This window comes from Chroicocephalus ridibundus, chromosome Z, assembly GCF_963924245.1.
Source record: "Chroicocephalus ridibundus chromosome Z, bChrRid1.1, whole genome shotgun sequence".
NCBI lineage: Eukaryota > Metazoa > Chordata > Aves > Charadriiformes > Laridae > Chroicocephalus > Chroicocephalus ridibundus.
The window spans coordinates 44,751,228-44,775,494 of record NC_086316.1 but is presented as its reverse complement, the minus strand read 5'-3'; the positions used below and the strand labels follow the sequence as shown (position 1 = coordinate 44,775,494).

The following is a 24,267-nucleotide window of genomic DNA, read 5'->3' as shown; positions in this document are numbered from 1 at the left end:
AGTAGACAGACTACATAGAAATCATTGCTTGTATTGAGTTGAAAAGCCAGTGCTGACCTAAATAACATGAAGCCTTGCCTTGTGATGTTACAACACCAGGCATTAGGAAATCATTGTATTTGGCTTGCAGTAATTATAGCTGTGTGTTTGTATTTCTTGTCTCTCACTGATATGTTTGATGAAACCATACCTGTTGATGCTGTATTCTGTTCCACCTCTCTATTTCTTTTAAAAATACCAAACTGCAATTTATTCCAGCCCTCAAGGAAATGAATGTTTTGCTTTTCCTCCACTGCTTCGAGAAAAGAGTTTCTTGCAATGACCTGCAAATATTATTTTGTAATGAGCTTTGCTGTCCCCTACTGCAAAATATGAGAGGAATTCAACGTCTGAATAATTTTAAAATAATCCCTTTAAAATCAATTACAGTAAACCTTGTGGGATGAGAGAAGCCCTTTTTCTGCCATTCCCTTGAAGTACAGTTTCTTTCCAAGTGCCCTGTCAAGGTGCATAATTGGCATTAGAGTAGCAAAGGCGCCCTGCTTTCCACATAAAGGCAGCCTGTCCAGTGTCAGTTTGGTGCCTTTATGAAAAGCACTGTATGCTCACCACGTAGGCAGCCTAAAAGTTTTGTATCACACTGCAGGTATTTGAAAGCAATTAAGTATTTAGCAGACCTTCTGCAGGACTCTTGCGTGCTTCATGAAAGTTTTCTGGTAACTGCGTTGGCTCCGGCCATGGCAAAGGCTGGAGGTGCCATTTTTGGACCCTTCTTCCTGCTCCAGGGGATGAGGAAGAGAAGACATTTTTCTGTGGTGTCGTTTCTCTTCCCTGTGCTTTTTGGATTAGCTAGCACCAGACTGCAGGTTTTTCCCAGTTAACCTGTGCAAGTTGCAACCCTTTTGATATCAAATGTTTCCTGTGCTATAGTACCTCTCTGTTGTGCTTTTGGTTTCCGTAGACCATAAACCATTTTGCAAATACCACTAATGACTAACAGTCCTGCTAATACTGATAAACAAGCTTCACATCACAAACAGCAATAACTTGATTTATATTAGTAAATTTAACTGAAGTTCCCTCCAAGTGGAATAGGGCTGAAACGGGTACTAACAACTGTGGTGATGATGAAGTGATGGAGCTGCAGCTACTTAGTAGACAAGTGTTTTGTAATTGTTTTGGACAGAAAGAGGAAGAAAACTTTATTTGATTGAAGAGGCTCTTTATGTTGACAACACATAACTCCAGAGATTACCACAGTCCAATCACTGTAAAACTGCTTGTTTTACAAACAAAATATGTTACATTCTAATTATAAAAACAAAAATATGTGCTTTAATTTGACATACAGACAGAATTTCTCTTACTATTTTGTGAAGTCTTAAAACTGCCAGGGTTTCTCTCTGGAATACTAGTTATTCAGCACACACAACTGCTACTCTAGATGTCAAAAATAAAATATTTATAAGTGTATTTGGTATTGTGTTCTGGCTCAAGATATGTATCCATCCAACACTGCACTGTGATGTATAAGTAAACTGGTCTTGGGAAAAACATTTGTTCATATCCAAGGTGGTTCTTGCCAATAGTGAGATTAAATCAAAACAAGCATCGCTTGTTATCTAATTTGCCCATTCTCTTAAAGTTTACTTAAAGTTTAAAAAGAGTATGTTAATGTAATGATATGGTTGTGACAAAAGCCAACAAAATCGAGGAAGCAGACATCTGGAGGTGGCTGTTTCCCACGCTAAAAGAGGCAATTGAATTAAAAGATGTAATGCTTAGCACTTGGTTCTGCGCTCTATGACTAGTTTGCGCTGCTCTTTGAAAGTGTAAACATGAACCCTCGTGAAACCTCTGGAGAAAAGCACGCCTTGTGGCTGCAGAGAAAGAAAGGCTAAGGTGGGTGATTAAGAAGAGATCAAATGAGCATGGTGGGGAGCAGAGGGAGAGAGAGATGTGGGAATAAATGCATGTTTCCTTTCTGCATCCACCTGACTAACTGCTGCGCTTATTTTATCCACATTTTATGTATTCTCTGGAGAGAACTCTTTTACAACTCGCGTGAGAAAAGAGGAAGAAAAATTGTAGGCAGCAGCCTTGATTATGCCGTGTAAAGATCAGGCAGCTAGTAGACCGAGGCGTGCCTATCGCTTGTGTGTTAAAAGCTGTTTGCTCTTTATACAGTGACACCAGAAGCAAGGTGTAGGAAGGCGTTAATCCTCCGAATGTTAACGCTTTCCAAGATCACAGGTTACCATTGTCTTCTGTTATATCAGAATTTGCGTAATGTTTCCTTTTCTCCTGTCCGACATCTGGTGGCTCCTCGGAAATATTTGAAGAGCCATCGTTTAGTAGTTTGCGGGGGAAAGCCTTGAATAATTCACACAACAAATGATTAGGCAAGCACTTGTCTATCTAACTGAATTATTCTGCATGTTTGCTGAAGCAGTTAAGCAGGAGAACAGCATTTCCTTCTCCGGAGGGTTTACAGTGGTAGTATTGACCCACCTAGTTATTGGGTTTCAGCCTTTTGTTGACACTGTTGTAAATGAAAGCAGCCTGGACAGGCACTGAGCAGCTGGGCTGGATAATTGTGAAGGACTCATGCTTGTTGCTGTTACCCCCAGTGTTTGTAGTGGGTTGTTTGCTTTGACTTTTGTTGAACTGTTGACAAAAGCATTAGATACAAATGGGAACAAATAAAGTGGTGAGATGCCAGGAGGGCTTGGCAGTAATGGTGGTTTTCATTCTGACTTAAATGGGGAATGTCGACATTTATCTGGATGGGAAATGGAAGGTGTGTTCAGCATTGGTGTGCTCCCCCCTCCCCTTTTCCCTTCCTTTCCTTACTGCTAAATATGTTTTGGCAAACACAGGTGAATAAAAACAGAGCCGAGGCAATTTCACCATTGCCTTAACTCTTTGGCACCACGTTTTTGAAGCTCTCTCTGACTGTGGATGTCTTGCTGGGCAAATCCAGTTCCTGGCATGAAAGGATTAAGTGTAAAGAGGGAAGTGGAGGAAAAAAAAAAAAGAAAGAAAAGGAGGGGGGAGGTAGAAGGGGGTAGAGTTGAGAAAAGAGAGGATTAAATAGAACAGTATACACTAAGTAGTATAGCCGGCAAAATTGAAGTCATTTACTGGAACGCTTTTAATTTGGTTTAAACAAAATACTCTTTTGTATATTCAAATGGGGAGTAGCTCAGCTGTTGTGAAGCCAGAAAATTAATGGTATTTTTAGTGAAATAGCAAAAGCATGTCAACAACATAGCTGTGGATGATAATGTTGGCATTTTATTCATGAGGAATTATCAATGCAGGTTACTGGACAACATAGTGTGACTGGAATGATTGAGCACAGGGGGGAAGCGGCTGTCCTTCTGTAAGATGATTTCATTTTGCATTTAGTCTTTCAGGAAGAGAAGAAGGAGAGAGAAAGAAAGCATTTTTAAAAAAATGTGTTTAAGATGCCTATCCTTGTGGTTTCTGGCTCCCGCACACTAACCTTTTTACCTCTGTCTGACGCATGGTTTTGTCACTGCTTCTTTTTGCCAGGTGTCCTTTCTTGAGAGATGGCAGAGAATAGAGGCAGAAGAATAGAGTCGTGTTAGGATATCTTTGCTGAAAAGGCAGTTTTGGCCCTGGAGGAGCTGCAAGTTTGTTCTAGCCATCTCAGGCTCTTGAGTTTTGTGCCCGAGCATTGTTTGCCTGGGGACCCTTAATGCATTTAATGTGTTGTGAAATATGGTTACTTTGGCCGGTCATGGAGGAAGTTTGTGTATGATCTGGAAGGTCTTATCACTTGGCAGGAGAGATGCTGCATATTTGTTATTCTGGCTATAGTTTTCTCGTAGCAATCAACCTCAGAGTGTTGTGCAGGTCAACTGGAAAGTGGCAAATAGAATTCACAGGGGTGAAGGCACCACTGCGATGAAAGGAGGCGACACGGTTTTGTATTTCTGTCTGAAGGCATACAAAGGTGGGTATTCCTTGCCTCTGCTGTAGCATGTGCCTCTGGTGGTATCTGAGATGCCCGCAGGGTTTCGGAGCACCACAGTTGTCGTATGCAGGTATTTTTTTTTTGTCGCCTGCCTTCATGCAGTTTCAAGTTATCCTAAAACCAAATGCCATAGTTGTAAGGTAATCGGCGTTTATGGACCCACTTTAAGCAATCATCTGCAAGTGTCTTCTTTATTCCGCTTTGTTATGGTTGCCATATTGTTCCTAGCCTCTTCACAATAAGAAAAGGAGGGAAGCACAAAAAGAGATAAAGAAGAAATTGCCTTTTATTGCTGCCATTGCTAAGGTTTCTTGTAACGTGCAGCGTGTTTGTGGTGCCAAACCACAGCCCTGTGGACGTCAGCAAGAAGCATTTTGCCCAGATGTTAAATACTGTGGGATCAGGGCCTGAATTTGTTATTAATCCTACAAATATTAAAAGAAAGTGAAGAAATATCAAGCTATTTCCAGCAAACATGTACTGGGAGTGGTGTTACTGTAAATATCAGCTTGTGCATGATGAATCCCCAATTCTTTTTGACTCCCGCTTTGGGGAATACCCTGAACAATTCTACAGGGGGCTAAAGAAATTCTCATAGCAAATTTCAACCTTGAATGAAGGAAAAATGAGAAATCTCTGAAAAGCAGGGACTTAAACCCCGGTCAAAACAGGTATGTTCCATAATCGTGTCTGTACAGCATTTGGGAAATCCAGTTTTGGATCAGCTAAATTGTGCGAGAATTCAGAAAAAAATAACTCGTGAATATTCCGTGGCATTGCGTGGTTGCTTTTTAATCAAGCTCGGATAGTTTTCTGATTTCATGTGAAATGCACTTTCCCCTGTACTTGGTCACACAGAATTAGCTCTTTAGGCTAATCTGCTTTGCTTGCAGACTTGTAAGAAGGACCCCAAGCTGTGCTTTGCCAGGAGAAGGCACGAGTTTCAGGAAGTCGAGACCTGGAAGCAGGAAGGTGCTTCTGGGAAGAATTTGCATTGGAGTAACAATAGTTTTTGCACGATATGGTGTCAGATAGTAAGAAAATGGAGTGCTAAACTGGCCAGGTTGGAATGAGAGTGGAGATGGGGAAAAAGCATTCAATAATGTGGCATAGGAAACTGTGAAATAATGAGAGAGAAGTAGAAGCATGACAGAGAGGTGATGCCCTAAATCAGTGGTGCACAACCTTTAGCACAGAAGGTCTTTGCTGGCAACTTGCCATGAGCCAGTGGGCTGCACTATTTTGCATCTAATTTACATTGGATTTTAATCAGATAAGCACACACCCTGTTTGTTTTTCTTATTTATGGAGTGCTGTAAATGCAAACACTGCATAGCACAAAGCAATAAAAGACTCCGTACATGGTGGGTTATAGTAAAAGGAGTGCTGATGGGAAGACTGGCTCTGCATTTTTGAAATCAGGGAAATTTATCTGACATCTGGCTGTCTTTGAGAAGGCTTTACACATTCTGAAGGTTTTGAGTTTATGAGGCAGCTGCAAGTTTGGCTTTGTTCACGTATCAAATACATAAGGTTAATTTGAGGAAAAATGATTTCAAAGACGAGCTTGCAGATAGCACATTTCCTGGTTAATTTTGTTACGCATGGGTAATTTAAAAAACAACAACAACAAAAACAACCAGCAGCAGTATTTTCTTCCTGAAATTTTGTTCAGAGTATTAAGTTAGTTACATCTCAGATGTAGTGGCTTTAGGTTCTGGCAAGTTTAGCTGATGACGGTTTTACGTATGATGCAGAATTGTTTTCTCTTTTACATTTCCTATGACTGTGTGATACAAATTTATGCAAACTAAGAATGGGATAAGGTTATTATTTGTAGACATACTAGTTTCTGGAGTTCAGTATAGGCGGTCTGTTCTGGTAGTTGGATTGCTCTAGTCATCTAGTTGTGGTTTTGCTGATACAAGGAAGACTGATTTTTTTATTTATTCCACACTCCCACCCCCCCTACCCCCCTACTTTTCCATTTCAGTCTAGGATATTTAATGGATCCATCCCTCTGATACTGGAGTACCTCCAAATCTTCAATGCATTAATCCTCACAACAACCCTGTAAGGGAAAGAAATGCTCTCTAGGCTTCTGAAATTATCCCTATTTTATAGATAATGAACTGAGGCATGAAGAGGCTTAATTGACTTCACACAATCAGACGAAAGAGCAGACTACTGAACCTAGATTTCCCAAATATAAACACAGTTTTTCATCCTTCCTGGTTTTAGGTTTTTGCTCAGGCATCCGCTTTGCCTTGTGATCCATTTTTACCTAATTCTTCCTTTTAAAACCTCTCAGTGGATTTGAGTCCCATTCATGGCAAGGGCGTGCATGATTCTTTCTGGTGGTAGCTCATGTGGCCTAGTTTGCCACCTCAGTCCTTTGGGGCTAATTCTAGTTTCTGTTGACTACCTCATCTCTGTATGTTATGTGTTTTCTTCTTTTTTTTCAGAAGAGAAGCTTTGGTTGAATTTTTGTCCTTCCTGGGGGTTCGATTACGTTGTGCTCTTGTGTGTGGTATGGATCCCCCAGTACAGCACGGGGTTGTAGATGTAGCAGAGTTGGTGGAAGCCCACTGCACTGTTGGGAGGGTCACGGCAAGGGGAGCATGCCTGCGGTGTCGTCCCCCCCCGGGGCTAACCAGCCGTCACGCAGCATATATCCACCATGCCATGAAGCACACTGCCAAAACGCTGGGGCTAATGCTAACCCACCTTGGTAGCCCACCACCCACCAGCAGCGTGACTCCCGACAGCCCAGCAGTGTTGCCTGAGCTGCTCCTCAACGTGTTACCTCTGGCCGGGGGCCACGCTGGCAGGGCTCTGCCGCTTTCCACACGCGGAGAAAGGCGGTTCAGCCGCACAGGTCAGGGTTGCCGGCGCAGTGCTCCGCTGCCAGCCAGCAAGGTGCCCAGCGCGAGCTGCTGCGCAGCTGGAGGACTGTCCCGGGCTTCCCCCCGTGCTGCTGCTCAGCGAGCAGCCCCCGAGGTGGATATGGGAATGTGGTTTTTGTCAGTAGTGAAAGCGCCCTGTGGGGAGAGCGTGTAGGCAGGGAAGAAGGATTTCCATCTGTGGGCTGGAGCTCCGGATACAATTGTGCCTGCTGTGAAAGAGCTTGTTACACTTTCTCACTGTAAGGGCTCCATCTGGTGCTCTAGGTGTCTTTAAATGGAAATTTACGTTTACCGTCAGAACCAAAGTCTACGCACAATGAGCAGTCTGATGGTCTTACCAGTCACAATAAATGCTGAAAGTCTTTCCTTCGCCTCCCACCATGTAACATAAGGGGCAGGGAAGGACAGTGAAATGCTGGGGAACAGACTGGGCAGGTTCAGAATCTGTCCCCATGGTAGTCGGAAGCAGTAATGAAGACCCCTTTTAAAATTCAACATTTTCTCCGTCTTAGGGCAGGATTTAGCTCATTACGGAGAGCAAGCAAGGTGGCGTTGCAAGGAAACAAAGTCTGCTGTTGCTCAAGTGGCCCAGATGTTGGTCAGTAATCAGCGGTGTGACTTGCAACTCAAACTCTTAAATTCTAGCTGGAGACTTGATGGCAGTGCTTTATGTACTCGATGTAAAGTCCCCACTCTCTCATCAGGACAAGCGTGCCCTACATTGATATCAAATTTGAAGATGGTGTGTGCAGAACACATTAGGAAACATTTTTCTAGCTATTCTGTCTTCTGCCTTGAAAAGTCCACGTCTTGGCAGCTTCTAAGAAGTGCACTGACAAACTGCTGCAGTCTAGGAATTAATAACCCTTTCCAACTGAGAAACCCATTTTACAACTATCCCATGCATCCTTCCCAAATCCTTTTTTTGCCCTCTTACCATCCATCTGCTTCGGTCTCATCTGCATCAGTCTTTACAACTGAAATGATTTCTGACTGTGCATAAAATCAAGCTGTTTGATTAGGCGTCCATTAAAATATGGGTGATGGTTTTTAACGTACTCCAAAGCAACTCCAAAAACGCTTGTCTCTGGTGTTGCACTACTTGAGTGAATGGTGGCTAGGGGAAATTTTCCATATTGAGGAAAGCCTGAGGAGGCTTTTCCATAACCCTCTAACTCCTGGTTTTATAGTGCTGCTCGGGCCTTTGATCTCTACACTCTTAATTGGCTCAGAGGGAGGTTATTTACAGTCAACAAAAAAACTACCTTGAAGTTGTCATTTTAATAAACTTGTTACTTGCCAGCTTCTCTAGAGGCATCCCAAATGGAAATAAACATCTTTCATTTTGTTTTATAAATAAATTTTAAAAATGGTTTCCTAGACAACCTTGATGAAATGTCAACTTCTTCTCAGATCTAAACCCACACCATAGGTATTGTTATCTCCATCCCTGCTGGGTAATTTGTACACTGCAATAGTTTGTTTGGAAACATGCCTGTTGTTCTTTAAAATGTACTTAATGCTAGATTAGAGAACATACGACTGACTTTTTTTTTTTTTTTTTTTTTGGTCTCCTGTTTCTGCCAGCTCATTTCTAAACCATTTAAAATAAAGAGCTTGAGCATGTATGGTATTTAAAAAAACCTTTCACATGATGTTTTTAAAACAGATCAATTTCAGCATTAAAGAGTTAGGAATTCAGCCAAGGAAAATTCAACTCAGGATTGTATAGCTATAATGATAATGTATTATACCCGTCTTCCTTGAAAATGATTGTAACAGTAGAGTTGAACCTAGTGAATTACATAATTTAGGAGCGTTTGCCAGAATGCTGTTTTAGGGGATTACTGTAGTCTTCCCTTAACAAAAGCAAAGGGAAAGATGGATCGTATTATGAAGTACTTAAATGAGCGAGAACAGTCTTCACAAATTATCTAAGATAACTCATTTGAATAGAACAGAAGGTCATGTGTGTGCATGCCAGTTATCACACTTAACTACTTGGCAGGGTGTAGGGGGAGTACAAGAGGGAGATTTTTGCCTTTCTTCTCCTCTAGCCCGAATTAAAAATGTATTGGCAGCTCATTGTTGACATCGAAACATTTCCAGCCAGCCTGAAGTTAGTATTTGATTGTGCTTTTAACGTTTAAAAAATTAACAGCATGACCTGTCTAATATAAATAATGAAAGGCCCAGAAAAGTAAAAGCTACTGCTGCTTCTCTTGGCAAAGGTCTAGGATGTTCAGGAGTTGTAATGCATCTAAAAATCTGGCAGCAAGGACTGTGTGTTTTATTTTTGTCAGTCTTCAAAGTAGCTATTGGAGATATAATATGCTATTATATACTGATGTAACTGCTTTAAGACTGACTGCAGGATCTGTGTTCCCACCACTCCTCCATTCATTCCGCTTACTGGAGTCCTTGATTTGAAGAATGAGACTGGGGACAATTATTTTTGCAGCAGGCTGATGTCCAGATTCAGGGTAGCGTGCAGTAGGCATCTAAAGTTCAGCACATATGTACATTCCTCTGATTTCTTTATCTGCCTGGTGACTTTCCTGAGATCAAAGCGTGTGCCTCAAATCTGGCATCTGCTCGAGTGCTTTCCTGAATAGGAAATGGGATAATTTCCTGAACAAGGGTCTTGGGAACACAAGTAACTGAGTGTAGATGAAGTGAGGCAGATATAATGGGCTTGAATGTTATTTGGGCAGAGAGGCGAACAGTAGTGCTCAAAGATTTTGTTCTGGAAGATATTTTTATAGATGGTTGAGAGAATGTTTTTCTTCAAAATCAGCGTGAACTGCAATTTGCAGATATTTAGTAGCACCTGGTCATGTTTTATCCACCTGTCCAATTAAGAGACTGGTTGGATAATCTGTTTTCACACGGGTGCTTAGCAGTGGCTCTGCCTTCCTAAATCACGGAGGGTACGGAAAAGCATAAAATATATTGAGTTTTCAGAAGCCACACAAGATCTGACAGGAGAAGAGATGAGTGAATTGCCAGTCTCGTAGTTAATACCTGGGAAAAACACGTGAGCATGTTTCTGCTGATTGAAGCAATTGGGATGTGGAGTGAATGTTTCTATTGAATTTTAGGTTGCTTTTTGTAATCATGGTAGCCTCTTGAAGGCTACCTCTTTTGCCATCACTTTTCTACTGATCAAGTCAGGAACAAATAGGATTAAAAATGGGGGGAAGGGAGGGAACAAGCAAGAAAGTGTGGAAAGAGATCATCATCTCTATCTGTGAAGTATTCAGTTAAAACAATAATTTGCTTTGTTTTCTTATCGTCTCCTAGGTCATCTCTGCAGCAAAACAACTATAAAATCCTTTAGAGAAAAAACAGGCAGAAGGAAAGCAAATGAAAGGGTTTTTCCCTGAAGGGTTGATGCATATGGATATATTGGAAGGGAACAGAAATGCGTAAACTCAAAACTGATGCTTTTGCCATCAATATAGCCTGCATTACATGTAACCAAAACTAAAAATGTGGGGTACTGGGACACAGTACCTGACTGAAAGCAGCTAAATGGAGTGTCTCGTGGGACTGTGTTCAGACATGGTCTCTGTGGTTTTAATGCAACTAAAGAAAAGGCTAATTAGTGCCAGGTTATATCCTTCTGGTCAAAATGAAGAATTAGATAGGGAAGGTAAATCCCAGGAGAAAGTTGTTAGGACCTGTCACATGAAAACGGAATCCACTTAGCTGTCCACGGAGAAGGCAACGCTTAAAGCCTTATCATTACTACTTTAACATGGAAAATCTCAGGGGCGTGGGTTTTTACCTCCTAACCTCTGTTGCCGGCGCTGATGAGATTTTTATAACCCCTGTGGCTTGAGCCGCTGCAGGAAAGTGTTTGCGTTCAGCTTGGCTCAGTGCCGTACAGTCCATTTTAATCACTGTGCAAAGTGAAAGGATAACAGTTTTACTGTGGTGCTCGGTCTGAAAAGAGGGCTCTAGGCAAAAGCTGGCTATTCTTCACAGGGATTTCGTGATTCTTGCAGATATTTTTTAACAAAGTGTAAAGCATACTGACATAGGCCTTTAATGGCTATCATAAAACATTCCCTCTTTAGTGTTTTCTTACTTTTCTAAAAACTAACTGAATTACCTTGTGTGTTCTGTTTAAATTCAGTTGCTGTGAAAATGTAATTAGTGTTAATATTCTGGAGATACGTTGGATGTTGGGAATTTTCTGTGCACGTCCGGCATCAGCTTTTGAAGAACGCTCAGGGAGCGCTGCTGCTGCTTTCCCTGGCGTCGTGGCACGCTGCTGAATCAAAGTCCGTAATGCAGGCTGGTGGTTATGCTGCTCTCTCCCTTTCATGGTGGTGAGCCCACAATTAAATTGCTGCATTGAATGCTCCGGCTGGTTGAGCTTTTTCTCTTGCCCTGTGATTGCGTGCTCTCCCTCGCTCTTTCTCCGTAGTTAACTCGCAATACTCTCCTCTCTGTTTCTATTTCTATTTTGCTAAAGCAAAATAGAGCTGCTCAAACTGTTTCAGGTCTCCGCTAAAGGAAATAGCGTGAAAGATCAGTAATTGGAACCCCAGATAAATATTTGAGGAGAGCTGTAGTTCCACGTTTCCTTGGCACTGCTCTGTTCCTCAGATTTCCGAAGATGATTATATTTACCCTCAGTTCTTCTGAATCTCGGTAACTCGGTGGCCTTTGACCCCTCCGTTTCAGCGTGTCTGATTTTGGGTAAAGTAACATTTAGGGATTTGTGTGCTGTAATGACCAACAGGCAGGTTTGTCCCGAATTTGGGCATTTTCTAAACTTGTAGTAGCATGGTTTTCCCTGTCTGGAAGCATTTCCAGACTTGCACCATTGTTATCCAGGAGCGCTTAATCTTTTCTGGGATCATTAGGGACAGAATTCCTTTGCAGCCCTCATGTGCCCTGGGACTCACCCACTGTAGTGCCTATACCAGTTGCAATTTGTGCCTTAACACCTTCTTGCAAATCTTTTCACTGTGTCCAAATTACCTACTCTGCTGTGTGCTGAAGCATGTGGTCTTAGTTTGGGGTCTGTTCAAAGGGGAGGAGATTGAAGTGCAGGTGGTGAATGGAGAATGGATCAGGTGAATTGCTCTGTGGATTAAAGGGGAGGATGTTTGACAATGCCTGGGTTGTGTTACCATCAATTAAATTCAATATTTACGAGTTGGCAGATGTGGACGAGAGTAGGCTTGATGGTAAATGTAATCTGTGAACTTTGAAGCTTCTGTAAACCTATCAGAAGTGTTTAACTCCTTTTCCTGCCCATCTGTTTCTTTTTCTTTTGTTCCCTGCTGAAACCAGGTCCTTTGTTCAAACTGTCTTGCTTACCAAAGGGTGCTTGTTATTCTAGCCACACTCCTTGATTTCACTACCTTCATGTGCCTGTGCTAAGATATACTTTAACCTAAACCTGTCTTTCCTTTTTGCCTCACAGCTGTGTTCCTCTACTGCTTCGCTGCTTGTACTTAAGCTGCATCGGTTCTTCTCTCCATCCTTTGACCCTCGCAGTGTCAGTAGTGATTAGGCCTTATGTGTGTTATGTCCTTCAGCCAGTGATTACTGGAGAAGCTGTATTTTAAAGGATTTATTGCAAAAATCCATCTGTGAAAGGCTAGCCAGCAGCCCTCACCATTGCTTTAAACAACTGCTTTTCTTGCCACCAGCATGCACCTGTACACCAGGAGGGGCCGGAGAAACAGCAGCACATGCTGATAGGATTATATGCCAAAATTGCTAGGTATCTCCAACTTCTGCTGTGTGGCCCGCTTAGCTTTTCCAGCAAATTGTTAAGTGTATGTTGAAATACATGACTGGAATTAGCGTGTACAACCAGAGTGGTTGATTGTGCATTTTATCACCCATTTCGTAACATCTAGACTTTGATGCTTTTAATTAGCTTAGATTAAATATCGCAGTGGTACCGCCAGGGCTAGCAGATCAACAGTGTAAACAGTTAAATGGATATTTTTAAAGAAATTACGCGTGCACACATATACATAGTGTACGTACATATCTATACTCTGTGCACGTAAAACTTTTGAGAACATTTATGTTCTGAAGACTAACTGCTGACCCTACACATTCTGTTTATTCTGGACTTCCTTGTGGCCATCTTCTCGCTCTTGCAGCAGCATTGCACATCTAGACTTTGATGTTTTTTATGATGCTCTTATCCACTAATTAACTTCATTAGTTTTGCAATTAGTGAAGTTAATTAGTGGGTAAAAATGCTATATAAAACTTCAAAGTTTGCATTTTAATCATAGTTTGTATTAAAAATAATTATCACACGCTTGATTACTAAACTCAATGCAGTTAGCTCAGACAGGGTCATGTGATATTAAAAACAGCTTTGTTCTGTATCTTTCCTAGCTAGTTAGTAGCATTTTTCACTAACAATTGCTGAGAGTTTGTCTGGTATCTGAAAATGCAACTACAGGGAAAAGGCAGTGAATGAGACCAAAAAAAATAAATAAATTTGATCATGGTATGGGTGAGTGGAAGTTGGGTTTCAGCTTGGGTAAACAGAGAAACAAGTTGGAAAAGGGAGAGCTGAAAATATTAAAAGAAGTTCACTGTGACTGGTGATATATGTGGGAAAGTTACTTGTCTACCAGCCTCCCCTCCTCTGGTGAGCTATTTCAGAAGAGATGCGCTCCGGGCTGTACTACCTGACCGTGTCTGCCTGATCACAACCTAAAAGGGAAAGGCATGGGAAGGAAAACATGCTTGCCTAAATAAGGACAGCAAAGGGGGGATGTTGGAAAATTAAAGCAAAGAACGTAAAACCCGTGAGGCTGGAGTGGATACTGAGATGTAGTAATAGCAGTAATCATAGAATCACAGAATGGTTTGGGTTGGAAGGGACCTTAAAGGTAATCTAGTTCCAACCTCCCTGCCCTGGGCAGGGACACCTCCCACTGGACCAGGCTGCCCAAAGCCCCATCCAGCCTGGCCTTGAACACTTCCAGGGATGGGGCATCCACAGCTTCCCTGGGCAACCTGTTCCAGTGCCTCACCACCCTCACAGTAAAGAATTCCTTTCTAATATCTAATCTAAATCTCTCCTCTTTCAGTTTAATAGTAATGCAGTAATAGTAATAATAGCAACAGCAAAAAAAGGCATAGTAGCAGTGTAGGTGTGGGTGACCTCAGGAGCACAGCCACTGTACAAACACTCCATATGGTGTCTATAGAGCAGCCCACAGCATTTCACACCATCTCCCTCAGTTTAAGAGAAGTAATGTACCTGTGCCTAGGGGTGTATGTAAATGAATGCACTTTTTTAGACGGATGGGCGTTTTTTATAGTTAGAGCTATGCAGAAGCTTTCGTGTGTGGGAGGTCTTGGTTACCGTTTTCCTCCCTGGGCGCATGGTCTCGGTGGGCTGCACTGGGCTGCCCTTTCCTCTCACCCGGATGTTTCTAACACCCTGTTCTGTCTGGTGGGACACCCACATCTCTCCCACATCGTACCACTCATTACTCACCAGAGCGGTCTCCGTTTCATCCCTGGCATGCCAGAAGTCGCAGCACTCATTTTTTTCTTTCTTTTTGTGTTTCTGGCTTAAGCACATGGCTTTGTCTGAGAGAGCTCAATGCTCCGAGCCTAAGGCTGGAGCAGTGCCTGAGTCCAGCCTCCAGTGCTGGTACATCCATCTATAACATTGGCACCAGCCAACCAAGCAGCATTACTGCCTGGTCGTTTCCCTGCAATGCATATTGTATCCTTTTTTATAGTTTCTTTTATACTTTCAGCAGACTTTATAACAGCAATAATGTCATTCAGATAATTATACCGTAATTGACCTTAGCGTTGAGCATCCTTGGCTTTTACTGCAGTTTGCTTAGTACTTCAGGATGGTCAATTATCTCGTAATTCCCACTTTGTTGGGAATTATTGTTTTAATTATTACACTCCAAATACATCATTTTGGCATGGTAGTAAGGGTACGCTGGGGAATGGTCATATTCGTGAATGCTTTAAAGAGTTACCAGCTTTATCATGTGGGAGGGCTTTTCATCCTGTCATCTGTAGTCATTACTTTTAACACTGGTTTCATTTAATTATCACTTAGTCTGCTCAGGCCAGGTCTTCATCTGCAGGAGCTAGCATATGGGGAGTTGGGGCTTGCAGGATTTGAGAGCAGTTGGATGGCTGTGCAATCTGACCATATTGATTTCTTTTCTGCCATGTTACAGCGTGAGTCATCTATATTAACGCAAGTAACTTACAGTGGAAGTTTGGGGTAAAATGGTGAATTTTTTTTGTCTTCTTTTCCTAGCAATCTGAAGTATTAATGATTCCAAATAGAGAGCGAGCACGCTGGTGTTTGCCCTGTTACTGGTGAGAGTTTTACAGTTGCCTGAGAGGCTTGTGTGGCCCTCTTTACATTCGTTTAGTTTGTGCCTGTGTGGCACTGGTGCTCCACCAGGAGCAGGACACTGCCAATGTTGGAGAGAAAACAGCCGGGGTCCTTGCGGTGGGAGATCTTTTCACTGTGTGTTCGCGCTGTGCTCAGCACTGCCCAAAGCAGAGACTGAAGCGTGGCATACCATGCTTCACACCCTGGCGCAAAAGGTAGTGTGGGTCCAGCACTAGACACACACCGTCCCCTCTTCTTAAGCAAATTATGTGAACAAGGCAAAGTGCTCCGCCTTTCTATAAATGTTGATGTTCGGTTGGTTTTTGTCAGCATTTTGTGGTGTATTGAACATGCATAAAAATGTTCTACCTAAGCAGAATATGAAAAGGCGGTACGTTTTGCTAAAACAGGAACTAAATGTAACCTACTTTCACAGAAGAGTATTTTTTTCTGTGTCTGATCTAATTATTTTATGGGAGCAAACTCAGTGTTGGTTGGTAGGAAAATGCTACTCTCTAGTAGATTAACGCATTTTATTGAAGAAAACAGCAGTGTGAAAAGACTTTATTTCTCTATAAATTTTAATAGTTACTAAAATGAGGACTCTTGCCCATTAAGTTACAGCCTGCCAAGTCATAATGCTGAATCACTTAATTTCTCTAAGTAGCTATCCTATTCCAGCTTCTTAAAGGCAGCTGTTAGGAGAGCACCGATGTTTTAATCAAGGAACAGGGCAGAGTCTGTCAGCAAAACAGTGTGCTTTGATGGAGGTTTTCTTGCACAGTCTGCAAATATAAGGACCTCTCTTGGACTATGTAGGCTTGCACACTCAGGAACCAAGGTGTGGGTGGGTACGGAATTACACGTAGACATTCTGATGTCAGTGGAAACCGTGAGGACGTTGTCACATCCCCGGTGTCTCTCACTGAAGATGGATCCTTACAAGTGTTTACAGGCTGAAAAGCTATTGCAAACAATAGCGAGAAGTCAGTATGGGTAATAATGTTGTCCCGTGCACACAGAAAATAGTAAGCATGTGAAGATCTAGAGCATAGCTCATTGGCTATGAACATGACATATCTTTATTACTTAGTGTAAGAGATAAATTTAGATCTGTCAGCACCAATACCAGAGATCCCATGAAGTCAGAGATCTTTATGTGGCAGGTGCATTGCATGTTGAAGGGAAAAGAAGCTGGTACCGAAAGGAAAGGGTACTGAAAGGGGTACTGAAAGGAAAGGGGTAGGACAGGTAAAACTGAGAACGTTTAGATTTGTTCTGTAGCAATAGACTCTTGAGGCAAAATGTTAGTCTTAGTAGGCTGGCCAAATTTCAGACTGGGAAATGAGATTCTGCCTGCTGTCAATAGGTGAGTTGTCACCGTCTTTCTGCTAATGTAGGGTGCAATACCGCAGCAAGATCTTTTCATCTTGGTATTAGGTCTGATCCATCTTCGAACGCCCAATGTGGTACTCATCCTTTATGTGCTAGTGATAATTATCTTCTTTTTCATTCTAGTAGGGAGCTTTAATTTATTACTTTATTAAGCAGTGAAATCAAAGATTAAAATGGTATCTATAGCACATAGCTAACTAGATTGTGAAAAATGAAACTATATGGTTTCAAATTTATGAAAATAAATATTTCTATTTAAATAAGTGCAGTAGTTTACTTTAATTCTTTAGACACCACTCTAATTTGTAGTTTACTGGTGATTATTTTTCTTCGTTTTAAAGCAAATTGCTTTCTATAGGGTGAAGCTGAGAAATAATGAATTGAATTCACATTACAAGCTACTGCCTCCCAAATTGTAAATGAATATAAATGTAATAGGAGCTTACTATTAAAATCTTTTGCAAAAGACTATGCTATATCATTGCAGTAAACAAATACATTTTTCAAGCCATCAGTTCGTTTAATGTTGCATTTCTACTTGGCCGTTATTTTAAGGGCTTCTCTGCCTACTGCCCCTACTGTCTCCAATGTCTTAACGTGTGTTGTCTTATCAAAGCAAAAAATAACATTGTTAGTTTGTGTCATTTACTATAATAGTTGATTAACGATCTGCTTTAAAGCTAAATCAGTGAACGTATTTTAACGTGTGTTTGCTCAGGGTGGGAAATCCTTGTCTACCTGTTTTATACTGTCAGGGAGAGAGAGGAAGGCAGGCAGGCAAATGGAAAAGACACAGGCTGTGTTCAGCACTAGCTTTGTCCTAAAGTTTTTATTTCCACTCAGTGTACTTAGAGGGTAATTAACAATTACCAGTCAAAAAGATGGAAGGTTTTTACAAATTCCACCACTCATTAATCTGAGCTGCTGTTGTCAAAACCTGGAAATTTTAGAGAAGTGGAGAGGAGGACCTGATGTCCCAGCAGGGAGAAATGATGTCTCATGTGACTTGGGCGACAACCACAGCGACAACTTCTGTGGTTAAGTGTTCTTAATCCTTACCAGAAGTTTGTTGTGTAATAAGTTAAGGAATAGAAGAAATTCGGTAATAGCAATTGAACAGAAGTTGCACAATGTAAATGTTAATTTCTTGGTTTGTGTTCCTGGTAGCGGCTGTAAAGTAAACCTGGGGAGGTGTGCGCTGAAAACCCCAAAACCAAATCGCTGTGTTGTACGGTTTTAAGCAGAACAACAGCTGTCCATAATGCGTGGAGAAAGAAACGCCAAAACTAGTGTTTCTGGATGAATGTGAGGATCTAAAATCCAGCAGTAAGGGCTTCTTTGGTTGTTGTTCCTCCCACCCCTTTATATAAGGAGGACAGAGAGATGGAAACAGTCAGCAGGGTTTCAACTGAGAATTACTTTAATCTTCATTCCTGTCAGCTCCAATTCTGCAAAATGCCTGAACACATCCTTACTTATGTACGTTCAGCCATTGACTTCAGTGTGAGATAAAGTTTAGCGCATGCTTAAATGCTTTCTTGAATTAGGGCCAAAAGCTGCTGCTGCTGCTAAAATCAATCCCAGAGGGAACTTTGCATCTTTCATTACTTCCTTTTTTGTGTACCAAGATACAGGCTCCATCAAGCTTTGGAAATATGGTAGGAGTTGATAAATGTTGCGTGCCTTGTTTAAAGGAGTAGAGCAGAATTGTTGGATGACAGTGTATAAAGTACATACTACCTTCCTGTCTCTCCTGTCCTGTACGTGTGCTCTTTAATGATCATTAGCGAGGGCTGCAGAATGGCACTGTGTTGTGTTTCCGTCTACTGCAGGCACAGCCTGTAGTTGTAAAAGGCGCCAAAATAAAATGAGTTGAGGTATTTTCCCCTGTTCCTTCCTGTTTCAAGACTGTTCAGAAGCTTGCTTCTTTATTTGCTAGAAATCTTCATTCAAACCTTTGCTGAAGTGTGACTTACCTTGAGCCACCTTGTTCCTCTTGGTTTACACAGGCAAACACACACACACACGCGCTCTTCTGGGAGTATTGATTTAACCCTGTATATTTGTAAAGGAAGCAAGCCAAAACCAGGCCAATGCACAAAATGTATTCACAAAATGGTCCAAAGTAGCTCTACATTCCTCCCGTTGACACTGCAGTAGCAGCTATGATCTGTCGGCTGATCGCCTTTATCTGTGTCTTGCAATGCATTGCGCAATTTTAATACAAGACACTTGCTGAGTAGCTATCGCCGATTAAAACCCAAAGTGCTATCTGTAAGAACAACTCCAAATCGTATTGTTGGGTTAAGTTGTATTGAGGGATAGTGACAAATGAACCACTGTTCCGAATGAGCATCTGATGATGTTTTCTTCATCTCTTTTCTGACTGCAGAGCTCTTCGGTATCTCCCTCAGCCAGTTTCAGAACAGCAGAAAAGCACAGAAATTCAACAGATTATTCCTCAGAGAGTAAAAAACAGAAAACAGAAGAGAAGGAGATAGCAGCTCGTTACGTGAGTATATTGACTACTTTGCGCATTGCTGAACTTAAGTGTTCCTCTGTAATTTCACCTGATTCCTGCTGCATAACTAATTTTAAAATTGAGGATCACATTTTTAACAGGTTCGTACTGCCTGCCTCTAATGTCTGTGCTGGGTGGAAGGTTTCAGAGTGTAGGATTGATAGGGTTTTTAACAATATAAATACAGAGCACCTGGAAGGTGTGTGACAGGAGGACTGAGCATTAGGTAGGCTGGGACTTGCTGGATCTGGACTCTAGCTTGGCTCCGCTTCTCAGTGCAGTGCAACTTTGGATGAGGATTTTCATCCTGTGTCCTTGTTCACCAATGTGAAAACTTGGAAGAATGCTACAGCTGTGACAGCCTGTTAAGCAGAAGCCCTATAGGTGACTTAAATATTATAATTGTCTTACAACATAAAGTTTGGTAAAAGTTCATGCTGTTTTGCATAGTTTGAGCAGCCTTGCATTTCATTGCTTTATTGTTTCTTAGTATTTAAGAGACATGGGGATATTAAATGAAAGTTTCTAACACATTGTGACTTGTCATTGCAGGACAGCGATGGCGAAAAGAGCGATGACAACTTGGTAGTTGATGTTTCCAATGAGGTATACACAGTGGTGTTCTTTCTACCTTACAGTGTGTGCGTGGGGGGTGTCTTCAGTGGTTTCTGTGCATATTGGGTATATGAATAAGATTACAGCCTTTGCCTCCATAAAGGAGCTTGAGATGCCTGAGGGAATCCAGTCAGGTCATCTTTCTTTAGAATGCAAATCAGATCTCTAACACTTACTTCTACAAAGGACGTTTTTGTTTCTTGTATGAACCAAAAGTCTGCTTGAAATATTTGAAGCCAGCCCAGCACAGCAGATAGGGTGCAGCTTGTAATGGTATCTGTTTTCTGGTTCACTCTGGCCATGACTTCATTTGTGAACTTTATCAGGTCAGCCAAGTGCCTCAAACCTTTTCAATCTGTCACCTGACAAATGAGATTTAATTGCTTATTTCAATATCCATGGATTTTTAACATTATTTTTCATGGTTAATGGCATCAAATTTTAAGGCTTTCCTTTTTTGGGGAAAAAAAACTTTATCTTTCGTTGTCCATCTCAATTTTACAGTTTTATCAGCTAAATCAATTAAGAACTGAAGTAAGATGTCACTTTTTATGACAGATCTTCATTCATAACTGAGAATTAGTCAAGACAACCACTAGTGTCTAGTATGGAGTTTTTATACTAATCCACGTTGCTGATATTTAGGATCCTTCCTCTCCCCGGGGGAGCCCAGCACACTCTCCACGGGAGAATGGCTTGGACAAGACTCGACTGCTGAAGAAAGATGCACCGATTAGTCCGGCGTCTATTGCGTCCTCCAGCAGTACTCCTTCCTCCAAATCCAAAGAACTTAGCCTTGTAAGTGTTTCAAAATGCACCTGACCCGTGATCATATGCTGAAGCAAGTACTTACTGGCTTTCTGTCTGGACACAATTTGTGTTTCCACAGCTATCAGTAAAGACCTATGAAGCATCAATTTAAAATTCGTTTAATTTATCTCTTCAAGGGAGTTTAATAAAATAGTAAGGAGAAAGTCCACAGCCTTTTTTTGGGCATAGGAAGAGGTTATTTTCACCGGTGGTGAGGGTAGGTGATAGATGTGCTGTGCCGAGAGATGTTTTTCTCCTCCCCCATATGAAAAACTGTCATTCTGAGAATAAATAAAAGTACACAGGGGCTCCTTGAGCTGTTTTCCTGTGCTGTGGTTTATAGCAAATTCAGTTCCCTGCTTGGATGTGATTTGGTTGTTAGCTTTGTTTGAATTACCAGGCCATATACAACAACAATAATTTTTATTTTCTATCTAAAAAGTAATCTGTCATTTACAAGAGCCTTCCTTGACTTGCATCACAAATCACAATGCAAAAAGAAAAAGAGCTGCCTGCAAGTCCAGGGGTGTTCTTTCCTTTCCTCTTTGTGACCACAGTTAATCACCTTCCTGACCTGCACAGTAACTCCCCTTTCAGTTCTTCACAAGTCAGGGTACACGATTATTTAAAGAAATGAAAAAAAAAAAGAAAGCTTAAAGTGAAATGTCATGCTCAGGAAAGGTGATGTGGTTTGCCAGATGAACAAGCTTGTCACAACAGTGGCACTGTACAGTTCCTGACTTTATACCCATCACTGTTTCCACCCTGTGTTTCCAGCACCACGTTGGGCATGAGTTGTTGGTCAGTTGTGGGGGTTTTTTCTTCTCCTGGTGTCCACCCAGCAGTGGCCTCTCACAGAAACTCATAGAAGTAATTGGAGCGGGTCCACCATGAGCTGAGTGAGACTACCAACAGATTTCACATATGCTGCCAATGTAATTGTCAGAAGGCAATGATTTTCAGTCATTGACCTCATTCTGAATCATACGGATGCCCCCAATGAGGAAAGCTGTGAAGGCTGTAGTTAATTCCCCGAGCCATTGTGTCTTTTTCAGTGTCTCTGCAGCTTCTCTTCATTGCCAGGGAACGTTGAAACCAAAACCCGACAGCTAAATATCACTAATCACACACACTCTGGTTGTCGTTGGCGCTCTTTCCAACCACTACCTAAAATAAAATAACTAACAAACTGTCTTCCTTTTTTCCTTTTTGGTGATTAGAATGAGAAATCTACCACTCCTGTGTCTAAATCAAATACCCCAACTCCACGGACTGATGCCCCAACTCCAGGCAGCAACTCCACTCCCGGACTGAGGCCAGTGCCTGGCAAACCCCCAGGTGTGGACCCACTAGGTTAGTGTCTGTATACGTCAATGGTGTGAAACCATGGCCATTTGTCCCTAGCCAGGCTATCTTTAAATCTACAGTGATGAGGCAGTATATTACAGCCTATTAAACTGTATGCTGAGCTGGTTCTTCAGCACTCTAATACAGTGTGGAGAGAGATATATTTTACTGTTCGCCAGAATCATATTTCACCTGATGGGTCTGGGCTGGCTGTGTGACTTCGCTCTTTTTTTCCCCTCAATAGCTTCAGGTTTAAGGACACCTATGGCAGTACCGTGTCCTTATCCTACTCCGTTTGGGATTGTGCCACATGCTGGTATGAACGGGGAGTTGACCAGCCCTGGAGCTGCCTACGCCGGTCTGCACAATATTTCCCCTCAAATGAGTGCAGCAGCTGCAGCAGCAGCAGCAGCGGCGGCTTATGGGAGATCTCCGGTGGTAAGTGTTTGCTGCTAGTGCGTTCAGTGTTGAGACAGTGTCTATCAGATGTAAGACCTGCAGGGTTAAATGTAGCTCAGTCTCTTTGTAATATGGGGGGTATGCTATTGGAAAACATGAATTAAACAGTCTTCCTTTGCCTAACTCCGTCTTTAATACACCTTTTTGTTTTGCTTGGGGAAAAACTATAGGTTGGTTTTGATCCACATCATCACATGCGAGTCCCAGGCATCCCTCCCAATCTCACAGGCATCCCAGGAGGAAAACCGTGAGTAGCAAATATTCAACTTTAAAAGTCAGTCATCTCTTGAAGTTGTGTTCCCTTGCTGGTTGGAGTTCCCCTTAGTTACTGAAAACTATTGTGTGAATAGAAATAAATACAACTATTTGGGAAGGGCAGGAGAAACACTGTTTAATCTTAAAGTTGCATTTGCAAATTTATTTTGAAGACTAATAGCAGCCGACAAGGACTGGTTGATATAGAGTAAAGGAGACAGAAATAAATGGAAAAAGGAGCTGAACTTCAAGGTGTTACTTGCTGAATCTGACTGGTTGCTCTTATATGGAAAGGCAAAGTGGAATGGGATCTTGGCTTTCCATCTCTACTATACTGTGCCCCTCAGTTTTCAAAAATGATTTATTTGTTCACAAAAGCCTTGCAATTACTTGCAAACTTATCAGCTGCTATAAACAGCAAGCAGTGTGCAGAGAAAGGAACACTGAAATGTTTTGTTTGATTGAAAATACTGGAAAGAATTATTGCATCATAACATTCAAATTCATCCTTGATGGAACTGACTGTAAAAGGTGACCTGCTCTACCAGACTTCGTTTGTTGTGAGCCTTGGAAAAAGAATTACACACCTAAGAAGAACTCTTTGCTCACATCCCTCTTGAGTTAGAGAGGGGAAAAAATAAAACAGTGATGCAAACCATATTGATCCAGATTTTATGTAAGGGTCCTCCATGACCACTTCTTGCGTGACACTTGTGGGAAACTGTGACCAGCTAATATTGGAGAGTTTGAAGGGCAGGGGATGTTCGTGCCATTCCTTCTCTCGGTCTTGTACGTATGAAAGTGTTTGTGGAGGATTGACTGGGGGGTGGTCACAAACTTGCATGCGTGTGAGTAAATGTGGACACACCTACCTGCCAGTGAGCTTGTCGAGATGCAGGATTCATAACATATCGTGGTGACGAGCAATCAGTCCTAGTGCCTGTCACTCCTCTTGTCCATATGTGTCACACAAATCGTAAACCATGGCCAGGTCTCTCAGATGTTACACGCTAGTTAGCACCTCAGGTTGACTTTTCTGCTGGTTGCGCTGCCCAGTTCGGTGGCTGCGTAAGGCGAGTAGGGAAATTGGTGTGCAGCAGCTTCTGGACCAGCTGCTTGCATTAAAAAAATTTGTGGGGCACAGATCTTCATCCTGCACCTGCAATGAGCACTTGAAGACGTCTTGTCATGATGTTCAAATGTTTGCTGGGTTCAAACTCATCCCTGGTGGAGTCGGTCGCCCGGAAGGAAGCGTGACTGGCTTTACCAGGCTTTGCTTGCTGTGGTGTGAGAAATGGCAATACTGGGGGTGCGGAGACCTCCCTGCTCACATCTCACCTGTGTTAGAGATGGGGGGAATAAAACATCAGGCAAACTGAAATCAAACTGGTTCGATTCCGGTGCATCTCCAAGGCTTTTGAGTGTTATTGATGTATTGATGACTGTTTTAAACATTTAAATGTAACTGTCATTTGTCTGCCGCAGGGCCTGAAACCTTTGAAATCTGTGGTTGTTTTAGCGTGATTGCATTGATTTTTCTTCATCTTAAGTGCGGTACTTTTCACAGCTATCATTCAGGATT

At 41.9% G+C, this 24,267-nt stretch overlaps 1 protein-coding gene across 3 annotated transcripts in view; it reads left to right on the top strand.

Annotated features, from left to right (window-relative positions):
* LOC134508377 (transducin-like enhancer protein 4) overlaps window positions 1–24,267 on the top strand; it is a 99,934-nt gene that overhangs the window by 66,348 nt on the left and 9,319 nt on the right. For all 3 annotated transcript variants that reach the window (XM_063319919.1, XM_063319917.1, XM_063319920.1), the window contains 6 exons: window positions 19,071–19,190; window positions 19,752–19,805; window positions 20,460–20,612; window positions 21,845–21,977; window positions 22,216–22,409; window positions 22,601–22,677. In XM_063319919.1, the coding sequence (XP_063175989.1) occupies window positions 19,071–19,190; window positions 19,752–19,805; window positions 20,460–20,612; window positions 21,845–21,977; window positions 22,216–22,409; window positions 22,601–22,677 (731 nt within the window). The remainder of the gene's footprint in view (window positions 1–19,070; window positions 19,191–19,751; window positions 19,806–20,459; window positions 20,613–21,844; window positions 21,978–22,215; window positions 22,410–22,600; window positions 22,678–24,267) is intronic.